Source organism: Talpa occidentalis, unplaced genomic scaffold (assembly GCF_014898055.3).
Source record: "Talpa occidentalis isolate TD23 unplaced genomic scaffold, MPIMG_talOcc4v2.1 talOcc4.16, whole genome shotgun sequence".
In the NCBI taxonomy this organism is placed as follows: Eukaryota; Metazoa; Chordata; class Mammalia; order Eulipotyphla; family Talpidae; genus Talpa; species Talpa occidentalis.
Genome location: NW_023601653.1, coordinates 19,086,020 through 19,109,048, shown reverse-complemented (window position 1 = coordinate 19,109,048; position 23,029 = coordinate 19,086,020). Strand labels below are relative to the sequence as shown.

General features: G+C 42.9%; 1 protein-coding gene across 1 annotated transcript in view; it reads left to right on the top strand.

Annotated features, from left to right (window-relative positions):
- PLEKHG7 (pleckstrin homology and RhoGEF domain containing G7) overlaps positions 1–23,029 on the top strand; it is a 75,015-nt gene that overhangs the window by 9,278 nt on the left and 42,708 nt on the right. The window contains exon 6 of the mRNA XM_037515186.2: positions 22,234–22,391. Coding sequence (XP_037371083.1) covers positions 22,234–22,391 — 158 coding nt within the window. The remainder of the gene's footprint in view (positions 1–22,233; positions 22,392–23,029) is intronic.

The window sequence follows — 23,029 nt, the reverse complement described above, 5'->3', positions numbered from 1 at the left end:
AAAATATGCAGGCCTGTGGCTATAACATTTGAATTAAGGGAAGAGTTAACAGAATCAGTATTCTCCATACCCCCTCTACTGAAGCAAAAGCCTGCAGTATAAAGAACAAAGCATTCTGATTCAGATTGGATTTATATTTGACTGGCCCCTTGCTAACTGTGTGCTCTTGCAACAGTCTGTGGGCCTCTGCCTCCCCATCTGTAAAATGGGGGTTGGGAGCAGAAGGGATTAATACTTATCTTGCAGGACCAGTGCTCAAAGTAAGGTGGAAATGTGCCTGGCAGGGACTTACCAGGCAGGCACCTGCTCCTTAAACAGTATCAAATTCCCCTCGAGTCATTCAAAAGCAACCAGGTGGCTTCCTCTAACAGAGTCTACAGAGATTTCTAGTCTGGGCCATAGGGTCCATTTTCTATCCCAGTGTGGGAAATTCGTAAGGATTTTCTTGTTCTGCTACCCAACTTTTATACTATATGTATATTTTATTCATATTACACATGAAAACGGATTGAGCTAAATCTTGTGGAACCCTTGATCCCCAAGCTCTCTTAGGAATTAAAAATCATGCATGTTTCTTAAAAATGCTGAGAGGACCTCCCCGGTGGTGCAGCAGTTGAGCACTGGGCTGCAAAGCTACCCGCAGCCTCTGCAGTGCCAGTTTGATCCCCAGCCACCGGCGAGGGTCCCACATGGTGTGCAGACCTCTCCTGCCACCCGCTGCTCCCCTCAGCTGTGTGCCTATTCTGTTCCCAGCTCTGGCTCTGGTGAATTCTCTCACCCTCCCACGCTTCTGACTGTACCCAGTACTTGTATAAATAAATAAATCTTTAACAAAAAAAAAAAATGATGTGGGAGATAAATATATTTGACAACACACTGAACACAATTGCTGCATTTTATTAATAGAAACCTAAAATCTATATGATGTATCATCCCATTCCGTATCCTCCCTTCTAAATTTGCATTCCTTCTGGGCCTCCCCTGGTGGAGCAGTGGTTGAGCACTGGGCTGCGAAGCTGCCTGCAGCCTCTGCAGGCCAGGTTACATCCCTGGCCGCCGGCAGGGGTCCCACATGGCGCGCAGACCTCTCCTGCCATGCCCGCTGCTCCCCTCAGCAGTATATTTCGTAGGTCTGCCTGTTCTGTTCCCCACTCTGGCTCTGGTGAATTCTCTCACCCTCCCGCGCTTCTGACTGTACCCAGTGCTTGTATAAATAAAATAAATAAATCTTTAAAATAAATAAATTTGTATTCCTTCTACCCATACACAGATTAAGGGATTTTAATACATTGTTTAGACCTATCATCATTACTGTTGCAAAACACAAATGCTTATGACTTGCTTTTTGAGAATGAACATGAAAAGGGCATATGGGAAATGGATTCAGCACAGAAGATTTTGCCAAACATCAATCCTTGTCTCTATTCTAGCAAAGAGAGAAACTTGGAGAAATGAAGAGAAGCAGAGACAAGAGAAAGGAATAGGAAGTGCCTCTGGTCCTTAGCTTTCCCTGTAGACTCAGACCTGCAGCAGACTCCAGCTGGCTGTGCTCTCAACCTTGTTTCTAAGTGTTCCTGCATCATCTGAGTCTCTCTTTTTTATTTATTATTTTTTTAATTTTATATATTTTGCCCAAAAACAGATGACAGGATCAAGAAGATGTGGTACATACACAATGGAATATTATTCAGCAATCAAAAAAGATAAACTCATGCAATTTGCAGCAACATGGTTGGACTGTAAGGGGTCATGCTCAATGAAATAAGGCAGAAAGAAAAAGGAAAATACCATCTGAAGTCTCTTTGAAAGGACGGAAATTGAAGCAATTTTTTCTATGTTAGAGAATTCTGCCACTAGTCAGCCTCCCTGCATAGGTTCCTCACCTGCCACAGCACTACCCACCTAGGAGACAGAGCAGGACACCTGCTTCTCCTCGCCGCACAGGGAGTCACAGTGAGCCCCACGTTGCCTCTCCCTGTAGTCGGAAATGGACGAGAATGAGCTCATTGAGAACAGTGAGGGCGCTCTGTGGAGAACAGTTGGAAGTCATCAGATAACACCTGCTCTCAAAAGTGTGGCTCATGGGCCAGCACCAAGGGCATCGCATGGGAGCTGGCCCTCTGGGTACATGATGCTTCAGGGCAAGGGAGCAAAGATAGTGATAAAGTAGGAGGTTAAGAGTTGGTTTGCAAGGAAAGGGTTGCTCAACAAGTCCATTCTCCAGTGATGCCTTTTCAAAATATTTTAACCAAATATGTTTACATAATGATAGCAGGTGTATTAAATATCACAGAAAGGAATGTAATGGGAGAGCCACTGGTAGATGGTAGTTAAGCAAAAGTGGGCCTCTTCGGTGCTTGTTTCTTTGTCAATCATTGATGATTGGCAGAGGCCCCTCCCACACACACATCCTAGGCCCCACCCTCCGGCTGAGAGTCAAGTATTTTCTTTGTGCTTCCTCCTCTACAGTAATAACCTAACTCTGCTTACATTTGATATTGGAATAAATTTTTTAATCAAAAAATATATGCCGGGCCTCCCTGCTGGTGCTTGGGTTAAAGACAGTGCTATCCAGCTATCGCCAGCCACTGCAGCATGAGTTCGAATCTCTGCCCGCCAAGGAGGAACCCACATGGCCCAGCAGATCTCTCCTGCCTCCCCCGCTGCTCCTCTCAGCAGTGTATTTCAGTACATCTGTCTGTTGTTCAGTACATCTGAACTCAGATTGTACAGCCCTGTTGTGCTCTCCACTCTCTGGTGAAACCTCTCACACCCCACAACTCTGGCTTATACCCCAGTTCTTGTATGCATAAATAAATAAATCTAAAAAAATAAAATGCCAAAAGACAAGAAAGGTAACAACAATCTAAAGCATTTTTGTTGTTTGTTCACTTGCCAAAGTCCTTTTATCTTCAAAACCTTGTGCAGCAGGTATAGATGTTTCCTTACCTTGATACAGAAACTGAGGTACATGATGGGGAATAATTTCACCTTAGGTCACACCAACTTTAGACTCCAATCCCTGGACTTCAATTCTCTTGCAAATACAAGACATTGGCTCCCAATTTATGTTGGGATTAACATAAATTAATGGGTCTTAAATTATGAAAGATATTAAAGAGTCTAAAAGAAACCAGACTCAAGGCAAGTGAATATTTTAGTACTTTTCTATTATTATTTTCATTATTATTAATGACCCCCTAGTGGTATATTTTAAGATATTGATGAGCCTTGACCTTGGATGCCACACCATCATGCAATTATTAAGTGTCAGAAGAATTGATTGCTTCTAGAAAGGTAACAGCAAAACTGAAATTAGCTCCCAGCCAGCATGTAGCTGACAGTGGCTGATGGATGAGAGTGAATTCAGGGGAGATGTGATTGTAAATGAAATCACATGTTCCTGCCTCCCGAATCTCCCCAATCAACTTAAGTTGGCTCAGATCAGCATCTATATTTTCCCCATTATCACACTGAACTCCAGGGATAGAAGAAGAGAAGACCTCCCTTTTCCTTCCACTGACTTCTGAGCTGGAGGATGCTGATCCGTGCATTCCCTTATTAATTGAAAAGCAATCTTTAACTTTGCAAGAGATTCTCCAGCCAGCTGGAGATTCAGAAGGCTTTGCTGACTTCTAGTCATGTCAGCACCATCTGAATACAGGTCAAAAATAAAGTAGTCCAGCTGATATAGTAACAATTTGGACAAAGAAAATACAGGCTTGGAAAAACACATTCTGTAATACACCAAGATTTCAAATCAAGTAAACAAGCCATTCTTGGAAGAGTATGTTTCTTGATTCAAAATTAGCTTTCCTCTTTGGCTTGAATGACATTCCCTTGGGGGACTCTTTTAAATAAAACCTCTACTCCTTTAGGGTGATTTTGAGGCCCAGAATCCTCAGCTAGAGACGGGGAACCCTAGTCTCCAGCTCTTGGCACTTGGGCTTGACCCTGAATAGACGGTCTCGCTGATCCTAGACCCTTCTCACAGACTGACCTTCCTAAATCTGAATTCTGAGATTGTACAGTCCTAAATGAAAACCTTTGCTGACCCAGCACTGCTTTTCAAATAGAGCCACACTTCTTATCACAGCATTCAAGGCTCTGTCCCAGCCCCTCCTCCCAAAATGACGTTTCTACTTTTCCTCCTTCCCTTCCGCTCCAGGACAGCTCAGGAACCCTCCACCTACCTGTCTCCTAAGTGTCTTTGACTTGACCTTTAATGTCCTTCCTCCCTCCACCCCCAATTACCACCAGTCTCCCAAAATCCAAACAACATCTAATTTTCAAGGTCCACCTTCTAGGCCACCATTCCTAAAGGTTCTAGAATCAAGTTCCCTGGGTAAAGATCCCAGCTCTTCCATTTACAAGAAGCCTACTATGACACATTTCACCGCAGCCTTGCTTTCCTCATCTGTGAAAGCTCACAGAATTATTCTGAGGATTAAATGAGTAAATACTGACAAGTGCTTGGAACAGTGCCCGCCCATAGAGAACCCATGCAATGAAGGTGGGTTTTTGTGATTACCTTGAGACAGAGCTCGCTTTCCTCTGTGTAGGGGAAGGTGAAAAGTATCAGGCTTTTCTGCCCTCCCGCCAGCAGGATGGATGATGGATCCTTGCGGTCCTGAATGCACGCCTGATGGCGGGCACCTGGAGTAGGGTGTGGGCATAGGTAGATGGGATTCACCTGGGCTAAGACTGGGCTTGTAAGAGCAGCATCATGGAGACGCCAGAAGAGAAGCAGAGAAGCAGAAAAGCAGAACCACAACCACGAGAGAGCAGAGCAGCAGAGATCACCAGAGAGCCCAGATAGAGTGAAGACTTGCTGGGGTCTTGGAGGCCTGCCAGTCTCCCAGCCCCCCAGCACCCCTGCCTGCTGTGTACCAGGTAAGTCCTAATAAAAGCCTGAAAAGCTACCGAGGGCTCCAGGACTCTGACTCCTCCCTTACCCCGTCTGCTGGGATCATAGAAAACCAGCCCTGCACCTCTTCCTACACTGTCAGAGCCCTTTTCATACAGCGGCCACAGGACCTTATCACATTCTACTCTGCGCTCCAGTGTTTCTCCGCATGAGATAACAGCCAGTCTTCGTCATGGCAGGAGAACTCAGAGCAGGATCTCTATGATCCGAGCAGACCGGGTAAGGAGAAGTCCTGGAGCCCTCGGTGGCTTTTGCAGGCTTCTGTTGGGATGTACCAGGTACACAGCAGGCAGGGGTGCTGGCGGGCATGGGGGCTGGCAGGCCTCCCAGCCCCCAGCAAGTCCTCACTCTATCTGGGCTCTCCGGCCTTCTCTCCTGGCCTTTTTTCCTCCGCTCCTTTCGCTCTTTCCTTCTCTTCTGCTCCCTGCTCTACTGGCATCCCCATGACGCCACCCTTATAAGCCCAGTTAGCCCAGGTGTACCCACTTATGCATGCCCACACCCTCCTCCAGGTGCCCCCCATCAGGCATGCATTCGGGACCCCAGGGTTCCATCATCTATCCTAACGGCGGGAGGGCAGAAAAACCTGATACTTTTTCCCTCACCCTACAGTCTTAGTAACAGGAAACCAAGCAGAAAAGTTTCACTGGCCCACTCCACCAGGTGGGGGCTCCTCAGGCAGTCCCTGCGACTCCAAGACAATAGGATTTTGGAGGCAGGGTGCCCTCACTGATCTAACCATGCTGGGGAAAGGCAGCAAGTGGCTCCTCCCGTGAGCACACACTGAGCACTGAAGGTCGGGCAGCGCTGCTGAACCCACGCAGGGCCCCGGTGCATGTGGCAAGCAGACATAGGAAATTCTCCACAAGGCAGGAGGACTTCCGTGTCATGTTCAAGGATCTGAAAGGCAGCCCATCAGGGTCTCACAGCACCAAGAGCAAAGGACATGGAGAGTGAGATGAGGCTGGAGAATGGGGTCGATCCACAGCGACCAAGGCTCACAGGCTGTGCAGATGCCATCTTACCTCATCCTGAGAGCAACGCAGCAGGGCCTGGTCGTGAAGGCCTTTGAGCAGGGAGATTCGTAACATCTGCCTTTTGAAACGATCCCTCTGCCAATTGCATGGAGAATGGAGGATCTGTTGCGTGGGGCAACACCACACTGATAAAGAAACAGGAGTTGTGGAGCAGGCTACATCATGCAGGATGCTGCTGAAAAGCAAAAATCCTGGACTTTTATTGATTGATACACATCTGTTGTAAGGGGGAGAAGCAAGAGGAAAGGGGACCGAGATGAAAGAAAGGGGAAGGATGTAGAAGATCAGGGATTGTGAGTCTGCCCTCCAGGCAATTCTAATCTGCTTGATGGCTCAGTATTGTCATTGAGACCACGCCCTAATCATCGCCCAGCCATGGTTTCTATCTTACCAACAGGGCATTCCACTGTTCAGCTTCTGGGGTCCCTTGTTATACATTGGTCCTCAGCCCCCCAGGTGTTCCCCGTCATACCTCGTGTTGCATGGCCTTCCCAGCATGATCCAGCTTTGTGCTCTTGTTTGATTTGAAGGGCACCTTGCAGGCTTCGGCTCCTGTAGCTAACTGAGCAGGCCATTTTGACATTGCTTAGGATTTAGAACTATATGTGACAAAATGGTGGCCGAACAGGCCACTTAGGAGTAGCAGACCCACAGGGATCTGTGCTAGTTTGGGAAGTAGAGTTTTAAAAAGGTTATCTGCTTTCTTTCCCATGGAACTTCTCAAAGGTTCTAAAGACTGAACTTGTCAATCTTTAGGGGGCAATTAGGATGCGGATTTCTGCAAACTTCTTTGACCACAGAACTGTGATTTTTTTTTTAACATTTAAAATACTGTCACTGGAACACTAGTTTGGGAACTACTGTCTAGGTGTGAAGAAGGATCATGCCACTCAGTTTTTTACATATATGAAACATATCCCTGTGTAAATACAGACTGCTGCAAAATGAGCTTATTAGCTGAAATTTCTTGCAGCCCTTAGTGGGTTGCCTGCCTTGTAACGTGTAAATGAGCATCTTGTTGACAATATCATTATCATCATCATCATCATTAATTGAGAACTTTCTATGAGTACTTGGCACAAAGAGCTGTACATATTCTATCATATTTTTTCCTTAAATTCCCTCTGAACACAGTAGATCTTTGAAGGTAAAAATAAATGTTTTTGCAAAGATGTGGTGAAATCACCCAGTGTTAATCTTAAATTCTTTGTAATTATTTCTTTTTTTTTTTCCTGTGCTGTTACACTTTAAAAAAAAAAAAAAAGATTAAAAAGGAGGGGGTATATTTTAAAGCCATTGGCAAAATCTCTAAGTAGCATTTCTGCCTCTGTGAGGTATGAATTTTTGGCAAATGTAATTATAATTACTGCAAACTGAAATGGCTAATTTTAGAAAATGTTTTTCCACAAAACAGGAGTGAAATGACAACTTGCTTGCAGATGATAAGACAATTCAAGGTGCAGAGGGCTTTTATTTGAAAACCAGGAGCTCAATTTAATGATCAAATACTAACATCCCTTTTGGCCACCTGCCTGCAGAGGCTCCTAAGGAAGATCTTCCCGGCAGCAGAGCTGTCTCTGCACCTCCAGCTGTCTCAGCCTCCCACATCTGGGGAGGAGGTGGATTCTGCTTGCTAGTTCGCCAGGTTTGTAGTAACACATCTCCCTACATGAGTCAGCTCTGTGTGCCCCAAACAGAAGTGGAGAAGAGCACCTCGTAGGTAGTTTACTCCCTGAGTCTGATCTGAGTTGCCCCACAATGTACAAGAGATCTCCTGAGAAGAAGAGAAAGACTGAATTTGCTCCAAGTAAATGCATGTGTTCACCTTCATTTTTACTCACAAATATCTGGGCCACTTGGTGTATTTAACTAAACAATAATAAGGGTAACTCTTGATCTGGGGGGAGCTGACAAAACTCCTGTGTGAAATCAGTTGCAAAAAACAGATGACACCTTGATTTTTTTTTTTTTTTTTTTTTTTTCTTAAGGAAACTTATTTTCAAAACTGCATTGTTCCCCTTGACGGGGCAGAATCTGCCTAGGAAAGCTTTCAGCATAGTGAAGAGCAAATGAGAAAGGCCGGCAGATGAGGGCTGAGCACCCTCAGCTCCTGTGCAAGGAGTATGTGAGCGGGGCACAGAAGGAAGATAAACTTCTCCTCCTCCTGGGCGTTTTACTTCTGAGGAGGACTGGAGTGAAAATGCTACTTTTTCTGCTAGAACATAACCATCATCATTTTGACCACAGAATAAGGGCCAAACTATACACAAATTGTCCAAAACGACCCCACAGCTCCCATCAACCCTGCAAGGGCAGCGCTGACGTGCCCCCGTTTTGCAAGTGAGGAAAGTGAGACTTGGTGAGGTGAAATGACCTGTTTACGTTTACCCAGTTCATAAGGCAGTACTCAAAGTCAACTCTGACCCTAAAAACCCTTTTCAACCATTTTGCTAGCTGCCTTGAAAGGGTGCCAGGCAGTAAATCCAAATGTCTATTCTCCATTAAGAATTAGTTAGTTTTAAAAGAAACAACTCTGTCTTCAACTATAGGCTAGAAAACAAGGTTATCTGTAGGTTAGTGCTTCTGATTCTGAGACCCAGGGGCCAGGAAAGACTCTCAGTGGTTTGGCCCAGTATCAGGAGACTTTCCAGAGCTGTGTGGCCAGTTTCCAGGCATTATTACCTAATGCCTGCTGCACCAGCTGCCCCCACCTACTGCAGACACGACCTTCAGAGTTGGAATGAGAGGCAAGGGCTGAAGACATTACTTACAGTAGCTTGATATAAACACCGTGTTTGCTTTACTTGGCCTGTCTTGGAGAACAACACAGTGAAGAGCCCACAGAGCATAAGCCAATGGTGGTTTCCAGTCCCTATTCCTTCCTTGAATTGAGCTCCCCAGGTAGTGATTTTGGGGATCCATTCCCCATTTCATCGCATTAAGCAAGAAGTGCATGCATGCATACAGCAGGCAGCCTCTGAGATGCCCCCCAATAGAACCCACTTCCTAGAATTCTTGCCCACGTGTAATTCCCTCATCTTGTGTGTGGCTGGACCTGTTAACTCAGTGCTAAAAACAGAAAATGCCACATCCAAAAAGACAATGACTTTTCTAGAAATAATGACTTTTCTAGAAATAATGACAATGACTTTTCTAGAAATAATCAACTTATAACTTTTACATATCTATATATTGCAAAATGATTGTCACAATAAGTCTAATCAACACCTGTCACCGCAGTTACAACTTTTTTTATTCTTACAAGAACTTTCAAGAGCTACTGTGAAACAACTTTCAAATATACGGTAGAGAATTTCTGACTCTAGTCACCAAGTTATGAGCTTTTACTTTCATTGCCTAGTTGACTATGAAGGCAGCAAACACTGAGATATTTGATCATTGAGAAGTTAATTTTTCACGTATCTTCAGTATCTGTCAGCAGATGGATACTCCCTCTCTCCCAGTTATTCAGATTCCACTCCCAAACTCTGAAAAGCTCACAACCACTGTTGGTCCCTTAAGAGAGAGACTAAGGATCTTCAGTTAATTAAATCTATTATAAAAAAGCAATTAGCCTGTTTTCCATGGTGGGTCAGAACTATGAATTAAGAATAGTGTAACCTGTACACACACACACACACACACACACACACACTCAGTCCTATCCTCCAGAGTAGTCATATTTCTCCCAGCTAATATTTGAACAGTGATAAGTATTTGGATTGTAGGTCATAGTTAATGATGCTGATGCGTAAGACCTCCTGGAGTACAAATGATTTTCTAAAGCTGGATGCAATCCATATAAGGCCAAGGGCAGCACCACATTAGCTTCCGCAGGTGTAACACCCAGGTTCATAAACAAATAAGGCACTTGACTTTCATGCTTTAGGACTCACATTTGCACATTCCAGAAACAAGCATTGTATGTGAAGTCATCACCAGATCACCCTTTCCTCACAACACTTCCACTTGGGGCAATTTCAGTCCCTTTAGAGCCATCTATGCAAATGAAATAGAGAAACAGCCAGCCAGGTTGCCAATAACATGGAGGCCATGGCCAGCATGCTGCCTATTATGCACAGCTGCTAAATGAGGGTGTTGGGACCAGGTGATCTCTAGGCTTTGTCAGTTCTGCAATTGCTCTGCTGGACAAGGACAAGCCTGACCACTTCTGAGAGGGCTTTGTGACTGGAACCCTTTACCATTAACCTGGCTGTGTCCCCTATGCTGATCTCAAAGGGCTGGTCAAAGACTTGGATCCAGACTCAACACTCAAGGCACATGAACAAAGGGTGAAAAAGTCAGGTACTGCTGAAAAGATCAATTCCATTCAATCCTGGGTGTTATAAGGGCCTGTTTCGATGGTCCTAAAGCCCCCATAGAAGTTTCTGGTGTTCTCCTGCTATATACTAAAGCCATATGCACCACCACACACTGAAGAGATTTCTGCTTCTAGTAGCATGTACTGAAAGGTAACATAGGAGAGGTTTCCTCTCCTGATGCATTCATATTGAATTGAATCATAGGTTAAGGTCAGCCACTGGAGTTCTCATTTAAGACAACTTTCAGTCAACCAAGCACCCTGTTCCTATTTCTTTAGTTCACCAGGTGCTATGGACTCTTCCAGAAGGCTAAATACCTAGACAGTTCTGTGATTCTGATAAGAATAATCCTTCTTTGTTCAGCACTCCTCCACATGCTAAACCTGAACATAGTTTGCCAGTAAGTCCTTTAATATCACAAACAATGGTTAGAAGACCCTAGGATGTTGTGCCTTGACCTGAAAATGTAAAAATGAGAATTCTTGAAATGCTAAGCTGTGAAGGAACAAGTCACACAACGTAAAGTGATGGTGTCATCCTCTTCAGCATTGCTTTGAGTGGTTTTATAATGAAGCCTTGCCCAGTGGTCAGTTTTAGCAAGAGCTCTGCCCCAGAATTCTGGGTTATTGAATTTTAATGCCAGCATCACCCTAGAAACTAAATCATGTTAGGCAAGTTGTTTGATCTTTGGGTTTTGTTTCTGTGACTGAAAATTGAAGAGGTTTAAAGGAGTGAATTTATACCTTCCTTCCAGTTTTTGATTCTTTTCTATGAAACATAAGAAGTTTGACTCCTTCAGAAGCATATGCCAGGAGGAGCAGATATTATCATCATTCTTATTTTCTGTGACTTTCTCTTTGTTCTCTGCTACTGGGAAATTGTTGAGGCTGATTTTGCTGCAGGCAGAACCCATGGGACAGGAAGAAAGCATTCATGGGAGTTTGGCCAAGGACATCTAGACACTGAAAAAAATTAAGTGTGAGGAAAATATATATCTAATGAGCCCAGCATGATACACTATGGGCCTTCTATAATTATGAGACAACTGTGTCTGGGAAATAATGAAGTAAAACCACATTCGAACCAAGTAAAATATGTAAGAACAATGAGGAAAGGCTGCTGCTTCCACTTGGCTAATCTCTAGGAAATGCTAACATCAGAAAAGAATAGTTAAAATGAGAGTTTAGCAATACTTAGCAAGGCTGGTCTTCCTCTATGAAAACCTGAATTAAACTTTTAAACCTTTCCTATAAACTCAAAAATTCATGGTTCTGGGCCTTCTCTGGTGGCACAGCGGTTAAGTGCTGGACTGGGAAGCTGTCCGCAGCCTCTGCAGCACCGGTTCCATCCCCAGCCATGCAAGGGTCCTACATGGCACAGCAGACCTCTCCTGCCGCGCCCACTGCTCCCCTCAGTAGTGTATATCATCAGCCTGCCTGTTCTGTTCCCCTTTCTGGCTCTGGTGAATTCTCTCACCCTCCCGCGCTTCTGGCTGTACCCAGTGCTTGTATAAATAAATAAATAAATCTTAAAAAATATATAAAAAAAAATTCATTATTCTGCTGATGAGAAAGTATGATGAAATCAAAGTGGTGCTTTCAAAGATTAATCTTGCTGTTTGTGTTTGTCTGATCCTCTATGTTTGGTTTCTCTAGATTCCGAATAGAAATGAAACCATTTGGTATATGTTTTTCTCCTTCTGTCTCACCTCACTTAGAATAATCCCTTCTAGTTGCATTCATGTTGCCACAAATGGCATGAGTTTATCTTTTTGATTGCTGAGTAATATTCCAGTGTGTGTATATATACTACATCTTCTTGATTCACTCTTCTCTTCTGGGACATTTAGGTTGTTTCTATATCTTGGCTATTGTAAATAGTGCTACAATAAACACAGGAGTGCAGTTTTCCTTTTGAATTAATATTTTTCTGCTCTGTAGATAGATATCTAGGAATGGAATTGTTGGATCTGGTGGTAGATCCATTTTGGTCTTTTGAGGAAATGCCACCCTTCTTTCTGTAGGGGCTGGACCAGTCTAAATCCCCACCAATAATGTGACAGGGTTCCTTTATCTCCACAGCCTCTGAGATGGCATCTCACACCACTGAGAATTGTCCATACCTAAAAAAACCACACCTCCTTCCTTTTAACAGCCGTTGCCCTCCTAGGGAGATCAATACAGTACATTTGCCATCCTTTGGCTGTGCCCCAAGCTAGGGACCGGGTCTCCTAGTAAGTAAGGCCCCTGCTCTATCCCCTCACTGTCACTCCTAATGACATGAGCTCTAGGATACCCACAAAGTATCCTTTGTACACAGTAGAAATTTTTTGCTGTCATCATTCTGCTGTACGACATGAATGCCTACAAAGCAGCTCTTCCTCAGTTTTACAAATTTGTATTTATTTAGGGCCAAAATCTGCCTGTTTCTAAATGACAAACTAATTCTGGAATGAAGTCATTCGAAATAAGTCTATTACTATAAATACACACAATTATGTAAATGCAGGAAAGCAGTTCTTATTTCCTAGATGATGAGTGTAACTGATAAGGTAACTTTCGGTGGGCTTCTGAATAGCTCCTGAGTGGAGACTGGTCCCCAGAAAAACTAGCCACAATTAGAAGCTGCAATTCTCAACCCCAACCCCTATTCTCCAGGGGAAATAGAGGGGCTAGATATTGTGTTAATAAGTCGCTCATGCCCATATGATGAAGCCTTCATAAAAATCCCAGTTATGTTTCCTCTTCTTGGATTATTCCATTCCCTGATGGGTGTTGCTTTATGTAATTATGATTCATTTGTCAGTTCATGTCCATACCATCTAAAATCGTGGCATCCACACATCTGTAAACTGGACTTTTAGTCCATCCTACAAACATTGATAAAAATGTGGATGGATGCAAATTTAAAAAACAGAAATCCATAGCCTTTCTCTACATCTGTCCTCCACACTGAACATTCAGGAAACCTTCTGGGCTATAGCTGATTCCCATTAACCTACCTGACTTCAATTTAGCCCTTAATTTTCTCTCCTTTCCAGAAAGATAGCAGGAGCATCTTTGCTAAATAAAGTGCTAAAATTAAAGTATTCTAGATATAAAGTGTATCTTTATCTATGAAAAGCAGAAAATAAGACTATAAAGTAAGGGTTTTTCAGACAGTGTCACAAGGACCAACAGAATCTCTCCTGAGTTAATTTCACTAACTGTGAGATGTTCAGTCTTTAAACACACAAGGACACACCTAAGATCAAATGTATAACCCTCAGTACAGTCAGTAACCTCTGTCAAAAAAATAAAACCAATCAATTTCCAGTGTAGAATGTGTTTTGAGTCAAACAATCCATTTTGTCTGCAACTGCCATATGGAAACTTCCAACTGAAAATTAAATGGTCTAATTCAGCCACTTGGAGATACATGAGGGTATCTGCTGGGCATGACAACAGAACCCAAGACTACAGCCTCCATCTGGAGATTTGTGCCCACCAATTGGAGACAGAAAATGGATTTGGGAACAAATCCAAAAGTGTCACCACAACTGTTCTAACATTAAAACCATCTCCCTGCCTGAGGCTTTAATACTCCCTGTGCCCTGACCTGGCTGGAACACTCATGATCATGAACCAGAATCAAGATCCTTGTTCTCCAGTAAATGCCTTCCTGATGATATGACAGCATGGCTGCTATCCCAGACACAAACCATTTTAATTATCATACTACCTTAAACAAAAATCTGAGAAACATTTCTGCCCGCAACAAAATTTTTTTAAAAAATAAAGTGATTTTTGATCATAAAAAACTTAAGGTGACTGTATATAATGGCTTCAGAAATAATGGTTGTTTCAGAAATAATAGATCGTGCATTTTGAGCAAACTTTATATTGTACATATTGCAATAGTCATAAGACACTTCAACAGTATCTCTTTGTTTAAGAAAGATTCGTGAGTGTCATTCGAGAAAATTGGATCCATCTTCCTTCCATTTAAAGTGATTCTTGCTTATGTAACACATCATGTTTCCTCTCTTTCCTCCTCTCTTCCTTTGCTGTCCTCAAGAACATTTTCAGAAGAGCAGCATGTTTATGCCTCTCCATTTCCAGGGCTCCTGCTGCTTCTGCTTATTCACCACCTGAAGTCTTAATTCTCTGTTTGTAACACCACAGTTGGCTGCTGTGGAGATAATTTTGACATAATCATGCTAGAATTATGACTTGGGGACAGAGATCATAGCAAAGTGGATGAAGTCTTATAATATGTCCTAAATCACAAAGAAGACCTAGAAACAGGGTAATTCTCAGCCAAATTATCTGTTCTAGCTTTGCTTGCTACATTTAAAAATAAAATCCACACACTTATTTCCCCCCTATTGGGCTTTTAAAACTCATTTCCAAGGTTGTTATTGCTGTCATTAACTTCTTCCCAGCTAGAATCCTGACAAGGGAGGCAAACTCAGTCACTTTAAAAACATAATCCCTAAAACCTTGCTCAGTTGAGCTGGACGAAATGTGTTGGGTAAATCAGCAGATTAGGGCTTCAGCACAGTTCAGAACGAATTTCACACTTAAATCTCATCTCTGCTCTTTCCAGGATAAGAAATTTGCTGGTTCAGTCAACATCAAAACAAATTCATTCACATAAAGGCTAAGCACTATTGTGTATCTCTGTTGAATGTCAGTCAAAGCAACTCACACTAAAATGAAACAAAAGAAATAAACCCCACGGTGCCTCTGCTGGGGAATGGCAAACACAGAAGGACTGGTACAGAGCCAAGGGCAGCATACAGAACTGTAAGATCTTAGCTGTGCCCAACAGAATATTGCAGGGGGTGTGCAATTCCACTCCTATGGTTATGTTCTGACCTATCTACAAGACTCTGTCTTACCAGACTAGTGGGAAAGACTGTCCTACTGACTTTGAAGAAGCATGTTGTGTGACAACCTTTGGAAGGAGGCCGATGGCTGAAAAGCATAGGCAGCCTCTAAGACCTCAGAGCTTAGTCCTACAGCCACACGAAACAGTTCCCAGTGCTGTTTGCCTCCTGTTCACATCCATCAGGAATGAGAGTCTTTATCCCAGTATTCTCAGGGAGGTACTAACAAATGTATACTAAAGCCCCATTTGAAGAGGGGACATTGACTTTGAATGAGACTCAGAAATAAAGGGCCTCCCTAGTGGTGCAAGGGGTTAAGATGCAATCTATGAAGCTATCCACAGCCACTGCAGCATGAGTTCGATCCCTGGCCAGGGAGATACATGGCGCAGCAGACCTCTCCTGACTTGCCCGCTGCTTCCCTCAGCAGAGTATTTCTGTTCTCCACTCTGTCTCTGGTGAATCCTCTCACCCCCCCTCCCCAACACCTCTGGCCTGTACTCCAGTTCTTATATGCTTAAATAAATAAATCTTTTAAAAAAAAAATCAGAAGGCATGCTCTGTGCTTTGTTTGTGTAATGACATAAGCTTAAGTGACTTTTTCTGTGACTGCAGTTGCGGCTATAGATCCTTCTTTGTGGTTCTTAGTCTTTGACTTAGCAAGTAATCTGATGATTTTATATTTTTTCATATTATTTCCTTCAAATCAGATTCTATCTGAGATATTGTCATATAGCTATACCAATCAAAGCCCAATCCAACTTTTTCTTGACCGTAAATGAACACCAAGGAAGCAAATATATTCACTTGTCAGGATAGCAAATAGAATAACTACAGAGCCCAGTAAAATAGCATACAGGTCATAAGAAAAAAAGTAAACAATTCCATGATGGCTCAATAGGGCAGCCTTTCTTTTTTAAAATGGAGTTTCTATTTCAAGAAATAGAAAAATGATCTGCTTCATGATTCTTTGACTTTAATTTTTAGACAAGAGTATACTTCAGTTCATCATATGCCCCTGTTGCTAATACAGTGAATAATTCATTTTTCAACACTGTTCAAAAACCAAGAGTCCGTCACCATGAGAAAGGAAGCATTTTGCAACCAAAAAAGAAGTGTACGGGAATAACCTTATTTATCTTAAAAGTCAAATTGATGTTAAAGTTATTATGCAAACAATTAAAAGCAATTTGGATGCTACAGAAAATGGAACAAGTAAAATAGCAAATGATGTCAGTAAGTTATCCCTGACAACTGGGGAGAGGTAAAATCAATAAAAGTAATGAAAAAAATAAGATGGAAATATCATAGTCAAGAGATAATAGAGCTCCTCTAAAGAAGAAGAAACAATGAAAAAGACAATTTCCAAATACACAGAAAATATTCCCCATTTGGTAAAAGAATTTTAAATAATTGAGAGTACATACCAAGTCACAGGCAAAACTGCAATAAGCTGGTTAAACAGTTGCCTTCAAATATAAAGATTTTTAACAAAAAAAATAAATTTTGCATTTCAAAAACATGTAACAAAGAAATATTTTTAAGGAAAAACAAAAAGCAGAGTACCCACCAAAGAGCAAATATTCTGTTGGCCTCTGTGAGATCCCTAGTCCCCCTTGTTCTTGGGGATTTTGTCTTGGTGCCCAGAGTTCCTGCTTGGCAGCTAGGTGTAGGGCCATGCAGGAGGCCTCTCATCAAAGGCAAAAATCCTAGTATGAGGAATTTACTGTGAAAGCAGCAGGTAGATATTAGTATACAGATCACATGCTTTGACCTGCAGGAACAAAGGAACCCCCCAGGCAATAGCCCCTGCACTCCACCCTAGCTTACACCCCCAATAACTGCTTTCCCCACACCTCCTGCAACTTGCCCCACCTTTGCACTTGATGCTTATAAATACTTGACTGCCTTTGGGTGGAGGTTGCAACTACATCCATGCATAGCTGCTCTAGGCTTCTCCCTGCTTCACTAGAACTCTGACCCCGGGGGGATTGCAATTGTATGGGGAATATAAAAATAAAATTTATTAATTAAAAAAAAATAAATAAAAATAAATAAATAAATCACAAAAAATAAAAAAAATAAAAATAAAAAAAAAGAACTCTGAGTATCCTTTTCCACATCCCGCCACTCCCAGCGCTGCCACCCCCAAGGCAACGGGCCTCCTATTTCAAATATGAATGAACTAAAAATCATGTTAAAATGGCTGCAGACCTTTAGAGGAAATTATTATGGTGCAATTATTTGCCATATTTGGCATTTCTATATAGTAGCAAAATACAGATACATTCAAATATGAAACAGTTCAGACTATGCACTGCCTGGAAGACTTTTTGAAATAATTCCATGATGTTGAGCTATATCTAGAGAAAGTGAGCTGGATCCTTTTCAATATCATCCTGCTGGATTTGTATAACCCTGACACCTGAAAGAAGGGAAGTTCAAGTAAGAATCATACCTTTTTTCAAGAACTAGGTAAAGAATCACACTCAGCGAAATAAGTCAGAAAGAAAAAGAAAAATACTGGATGGTCTCACTCATAGCAGGAACTTAGAAAACTTAAATAAGGGACCAGGAAAAAGACTAATCAATACAAAGTAAAAATCAAATTCAACAATTATAAATCAGAGACATACTACAGTGGGTGGGAAGCAGGGAGAGGAAGGATTAGGATCAAAATAAGGGGAGGTGCAATTGTATGGGGAATATAACCATAATGAAAATGCATACATTGTGCAAAGATGAAAAATGATGCAAGAATTATATGAAATAAAATATTAAAAAAAAAAAAGAATTATATTGGGAATTGGCAACTCAAAAACTTGTATTGGTCACCGCATCATGTGGATAAGAAGCACACCGCGAACAACGGCCAGCACAGGCACACTTGTCTAAGGACACTTTTTATTGAAGCAAAGGAAACATAAGCAAGAAAGTGCACCTGACAAAGAGTCTCAGAGAACGAACCTTCACACACCTAGATGCTACATCAAGAAACTGAACATGGTGCATCCCAGCAGCCACACCTCTGACTCCAAGCCACTGCCTCTCCCCAAAGACAAAATCTAAATCTACCATCCGAACTTCTAATGCTATAGATCAGCTTTGCCTGTTCTTGTCACTCATATAAATGGAATTATACCGTTTGGTTTCTTTCACTGAGCATAATGTTTGGTATGAGAGCAATTGTTTCTTTGTTTTCACTGTCCAGTATACCAGCATAGCTGTTGTGATGATGGGCACCCTGAAATAGGCAGTGTGGCTGCTTCCAGTGGGGCCATTATTGGCAGTTCTTTTAGAAGAAATAAAACTCTACAAGCACAGTGATCATAAGAAGTATAAGAATAACAATAACAATGAGGGCCTCCCCAGTGGCACAGGGGTTAAAGACAGTGCTATCAAGCTACTGCCAGCCACTATAGTAAAAGTTGGATCCCTGGCCAGGGAGCTGACCCACATGGCGCAGCAGACCTCTCCTGCTGCCCGCTGCTCCCCTCAGCAGTGTATTTCAGTACATCTGCCTGTTCTGTTCCCCACTCTCTCTGGTGAATCTTCTCACCCCGCCCCCCACCCACCTCTGGCTTATACCCCAGTTCTTGAATGCATAAATAAATAAATCTTCAAAAAATATTAATAATAACAGTGATAACAATAATAAATAAGTAGGAAGTGGCAGAGACTGTGAAATCAGACCTCACTTGTCCAGTCTAAAGCAGGGAGCCTGTCCTCAGAGCTAGTCTATTCACTACCAGAGCTTGGGTCTGGCTACTCGCTGCTCCTAAGTCAAAACTCAAGGGACACGAGTTGGTGGGAGGAAATCAGGAAGCAGCACATGGAGGAGATGGCAGACCACTGTCTCAAAGGCCATCTCCCTGAATTGGGGGGATGCAGGGACTTATATGGGGGAATACTCCAAAGGGGGAAATGCTTAAATGTCTACATCAACAGGGTTTCAGAGAACAAGGCTGGGGTTCCCAGGAACTACATTCACACCTCTTTTTCTTCCAAGTTTGGGCTAGACCAGCTCTGTCATGGGCAGGGTTTTTACCATAGTAACGAGGTTGTAATCAGCCCTTGTCTACTTCTACCTCCATCATTGGTTTCAGTGGGTCTCACCTGGATTTCTGGCTTTGTCTGCAAAGAAGATAAGCAGGAGCCGAGCAAGGACAAACGGGGCAGGACAGAGAAGTTGCCAGTTTGACTCATTTGAAAAGTAGAAGAGAAAAGCTTGCAATCTAAATTTTTCCATAGCATCTCATAATGTTTAATATTGAATTACCTCTTTTTAAAAAAGACAGAAAACCAATCGCGACGTCAAAGCTTGCAGCCTAGATCTGCATATTCATGAGACAAAAGCAGTTTGTCAGTCTGTAGACTTTGCAGGGGACACAGCCCTGTTAGCTTTCTCCCAAACTAAGACTCATCTGATTAAGGATCATAAGCAGAAGGCAGAAAGGATGAGGCAACTGCTCCCTTTCCCTTGGCCATGTGGGAGAAAGCCATGTGTCACTCTGAGAGCTAAGGGACCACAGTGGCTTCCAGGGGGTTTCCCCAGGGTCTTGAAGAAGCTGACCCTAGAGACTGGGTTTTTTTTTTTTTTTTTTTAAGATTTATTTATTTATACATGCAAGCACTGGGTACAGTCAGAAGCGCGGGAGGGCGAGAGAATTCACCAGAGCCAGAGCGGGGAGCAGAGCAGGCAGAAGGACCGAAGCACACTGCTGAGGGGAGCAGCAGGCGGCAGGAGAGGTCTGCGCGCCATGTGGGACCCTCCTCCGGTGGCCGGGGAGCAGCTGGGGATCGAACCCGCTCTGCTGCAGAGGCTGTGGGCAGCTTCGCAACCCAGCGCTCAACCGCTGCGCCACCGGGGAGGCCCCCTAGAGACTGTTTTCTGCTGGTATCCCTGCCCCCTCCAAAATATCTCCCTGTTCTCCTTACTGTTGGAGGCCACATTCCTTTTTTTTTTTTCTAAATAATTCTTTGTGACCCTTCTTAATTTTCTTATTTAAGTAACAAGCAGAGGTTGGAAATTTTTGCATGGGGACCTACTATTCCATTACCAACTTTCCCAGCGAGAATATTTTTACAATCAAGCCTGCATGAGAGAACTGGAGATTAAGAATGACCTTTCCACAAACCAAATATTACAGGGCAACCCCAAAGTGAAATGGGTTGGCCTGACTGTGGGTCCTCATCCCCGCTCTTAAAAGGGGCCTACAATGAGACTCAACCACAGACACACAAAAAGGGTAACAAAGGGCTAATTTACAAAAAAGGGTAATGAAGAAATAACTCAGAGAGAAAGAGAGAGAGATAAATTGGTGAATGCATCCTAACAGTTCCTCTGAGCTGGAACCCCAATAGCACGCTGAGAGCCAGCGGAAAACCAAGGACCCTCAAGGCCCACATGTCTGGTTATACATTAAGCCTGGCTGCTTAACTCCACCTTTAGTTCCCAGCAACCCTCCCCTCAGTGCTGATGACATTATGGGAATTGTAGTTCTTGGTGTTTTGGATCCCTTTGGTCTGGGGTGGGGGTGGGGTCCATAAAACCTATTTATGGAGTTTGTTTAGGACATCCTCTACCCCAAACACAAAGGCTAAAATACTTTTTTCATTTTCCTTTCTTCCTAAAGTGAGTCAATTCATTTCTAGACAGCCGTGGCAGAAGCACAGACTTTTATGCTGGTTGGTTCCATGCAAGCAACATAGAACAATGCCCTTGGTGACTGTGTTTTTGGTTTAGTGAAGGTGTCTATGGCAATGGCGGGAGAGATCAAGTTGGTTTTCAAAGCTCGAAGTGGCTAGAAATAAAAATTCATCTGAGTAAACCTGAATGTCTAATTGGTTTTATTAAATCATGAATTGGGCAACATCCCATCTATCAAGTGGAAAGAAGTTCCAAAGAACTGTGTGAAATGAATGGAAGGCTTTTATAACCAGGAGGGGGTACGATAAGGCTGAATTATTTCAGGTAGGGTCACCTTCCTAGTGGGAAAAGAGGGTCTAGCAAGCCGATTGCTGCTTAAGAGCAACCAGGGAATTCCAGACTTACTGGTTAAGATTACATTCCCAGGATGACTTGAAACTACCATCATGTTAGATATTAAGTCTGTTTGGTGATGTGGGGCTTAGCATAAGTGACTCTGCCTTGGGTATGTTATCACTTTTTTAACAAGGTAAATAATGTTCCAATAAAGCCAATGTGAAGGAAATAACAAAGGTTATCACAAAGCTAAGATAGATACATTAGACAGAGTTCTTAACTTTTAACCTGTTTAAGAATCACCTAGAGGGCTTATTAAACAGACTTCCATCCCCACCCCCAAAGTTTTTGATTCAGGAGGTGGGGGAGTGTTGAGAATCTGCTTTTTTAACAAAATTCCCAAGTCCTAATGGTACTGATGCTGCTGGTCCAGAAATCCCACTTTGAGAATCAATGAGCTAAAAAAAATTACCAATACTTATCTGCAGTGATTCTAAGCAATGAAAACTTTAGTAACTCCAACTGAATTAAAATTCATTTAAATTTGTGTAAAGAATCTATAGACATTTTTATACTGTACCTATTATTTGGAATGCATGTAATATCTCTACTGAGACACCAACTGCTATAATGAGAAAGCTGATAGGTCAAATACTTTTCTATCTGCATTTTAATTATTTGAAAATGAGTATTCACAAATTTGTTCCCAGGTATAATGGTCATTTTCTCTATTTTGGGCACATATCAAAACATCTTATGAATCAGATAGATCCACACAAAATGTTTTAGACTATAAAAAAAGAATGGGCCAAAGAAATGATTCTGACAACTTTTAAGAAAACAAACACAATAGAAATGCAGAACAGAAGTGCCTCCCTGGACTATTCAGGTGACTACTGGACAGTGAAGGAGGAAGTAAAAAGCCAACTTTGCATCATTTCTGCATTGGAACAGCCATTGTTCAATGGAAACAAATCACCTGACTTTTTCTTAAGCACCTTAGGTTCTGAACGTGCTTCCCCTTAAGCTTTTTCATAAACAAATAACTAGAAAATTCTGTAAGGAGTGGAAAGGCCAGTTCCTCTTTTCAGCTTGGATCAAGTTTGCCTGCCCTTGGCCAAGGAGGGTCCCCGGTTACAGGTGTGGACCTGCTCTTTCTAGCCCTCACCTGCAGCTCCTTCTGTGTTCCTGCTGACTCCCTGGGGACCCACCTGGACAATGTCACCTTCAGAGGCCGACCACCCCACAGGTATGTGAGGCAGCGCTGGCTGCTGGCTGAACTTCCTTCTTGTACTTTCCGTTCTCTTCGATCCTGTTGCTACTCTTTTGGTCTTGTCTTGCTGGTCTCCGTGGGTTTAAGCAGAACAGGGTGAATCATTAATCTCTGTGTTTTCATTTCCAGTACAAACATGGCTTTCCCAACAGTGTGGGTGGTGTTCGCTGCGTTCTTAATGCTTGGGAGGTAGAAGGCTGGTGAATTTTCTTTATCATGACTATTTATTGATTTAGTCGTATAGAGAACCATAAAGGAAAGTTAGCCTACACATTTCTATTTTGAGACTTTACCCGATCTCCAGGAGGTGGTCATTTGGGGGAGTGGTAGGGGTGGTCTCCTAGGAGTCTCAGCTGTTACCTCCTCTGATCCCGCCTCCCACGGCCTCCCACAAGCCTGTGAGGGAGGCTCCCAGATGCACTTTCAAAAATGCAAGCTGGGGGCTGACAGGCGGGAGTGGCTGGTCCCAGGTCACCAGTCTAGCTGGTGGGGGGTTGGGAGGGGCAGCTAAAGCAGGTAGATTGCTTGCTCCAGTGACCGCAGCTCTTCCCTCTGCAAACTGCCTCCTGCAGCCCCGCTGTGCTCAGTTTCTCCAGTTCTGCATGAGTCATGTC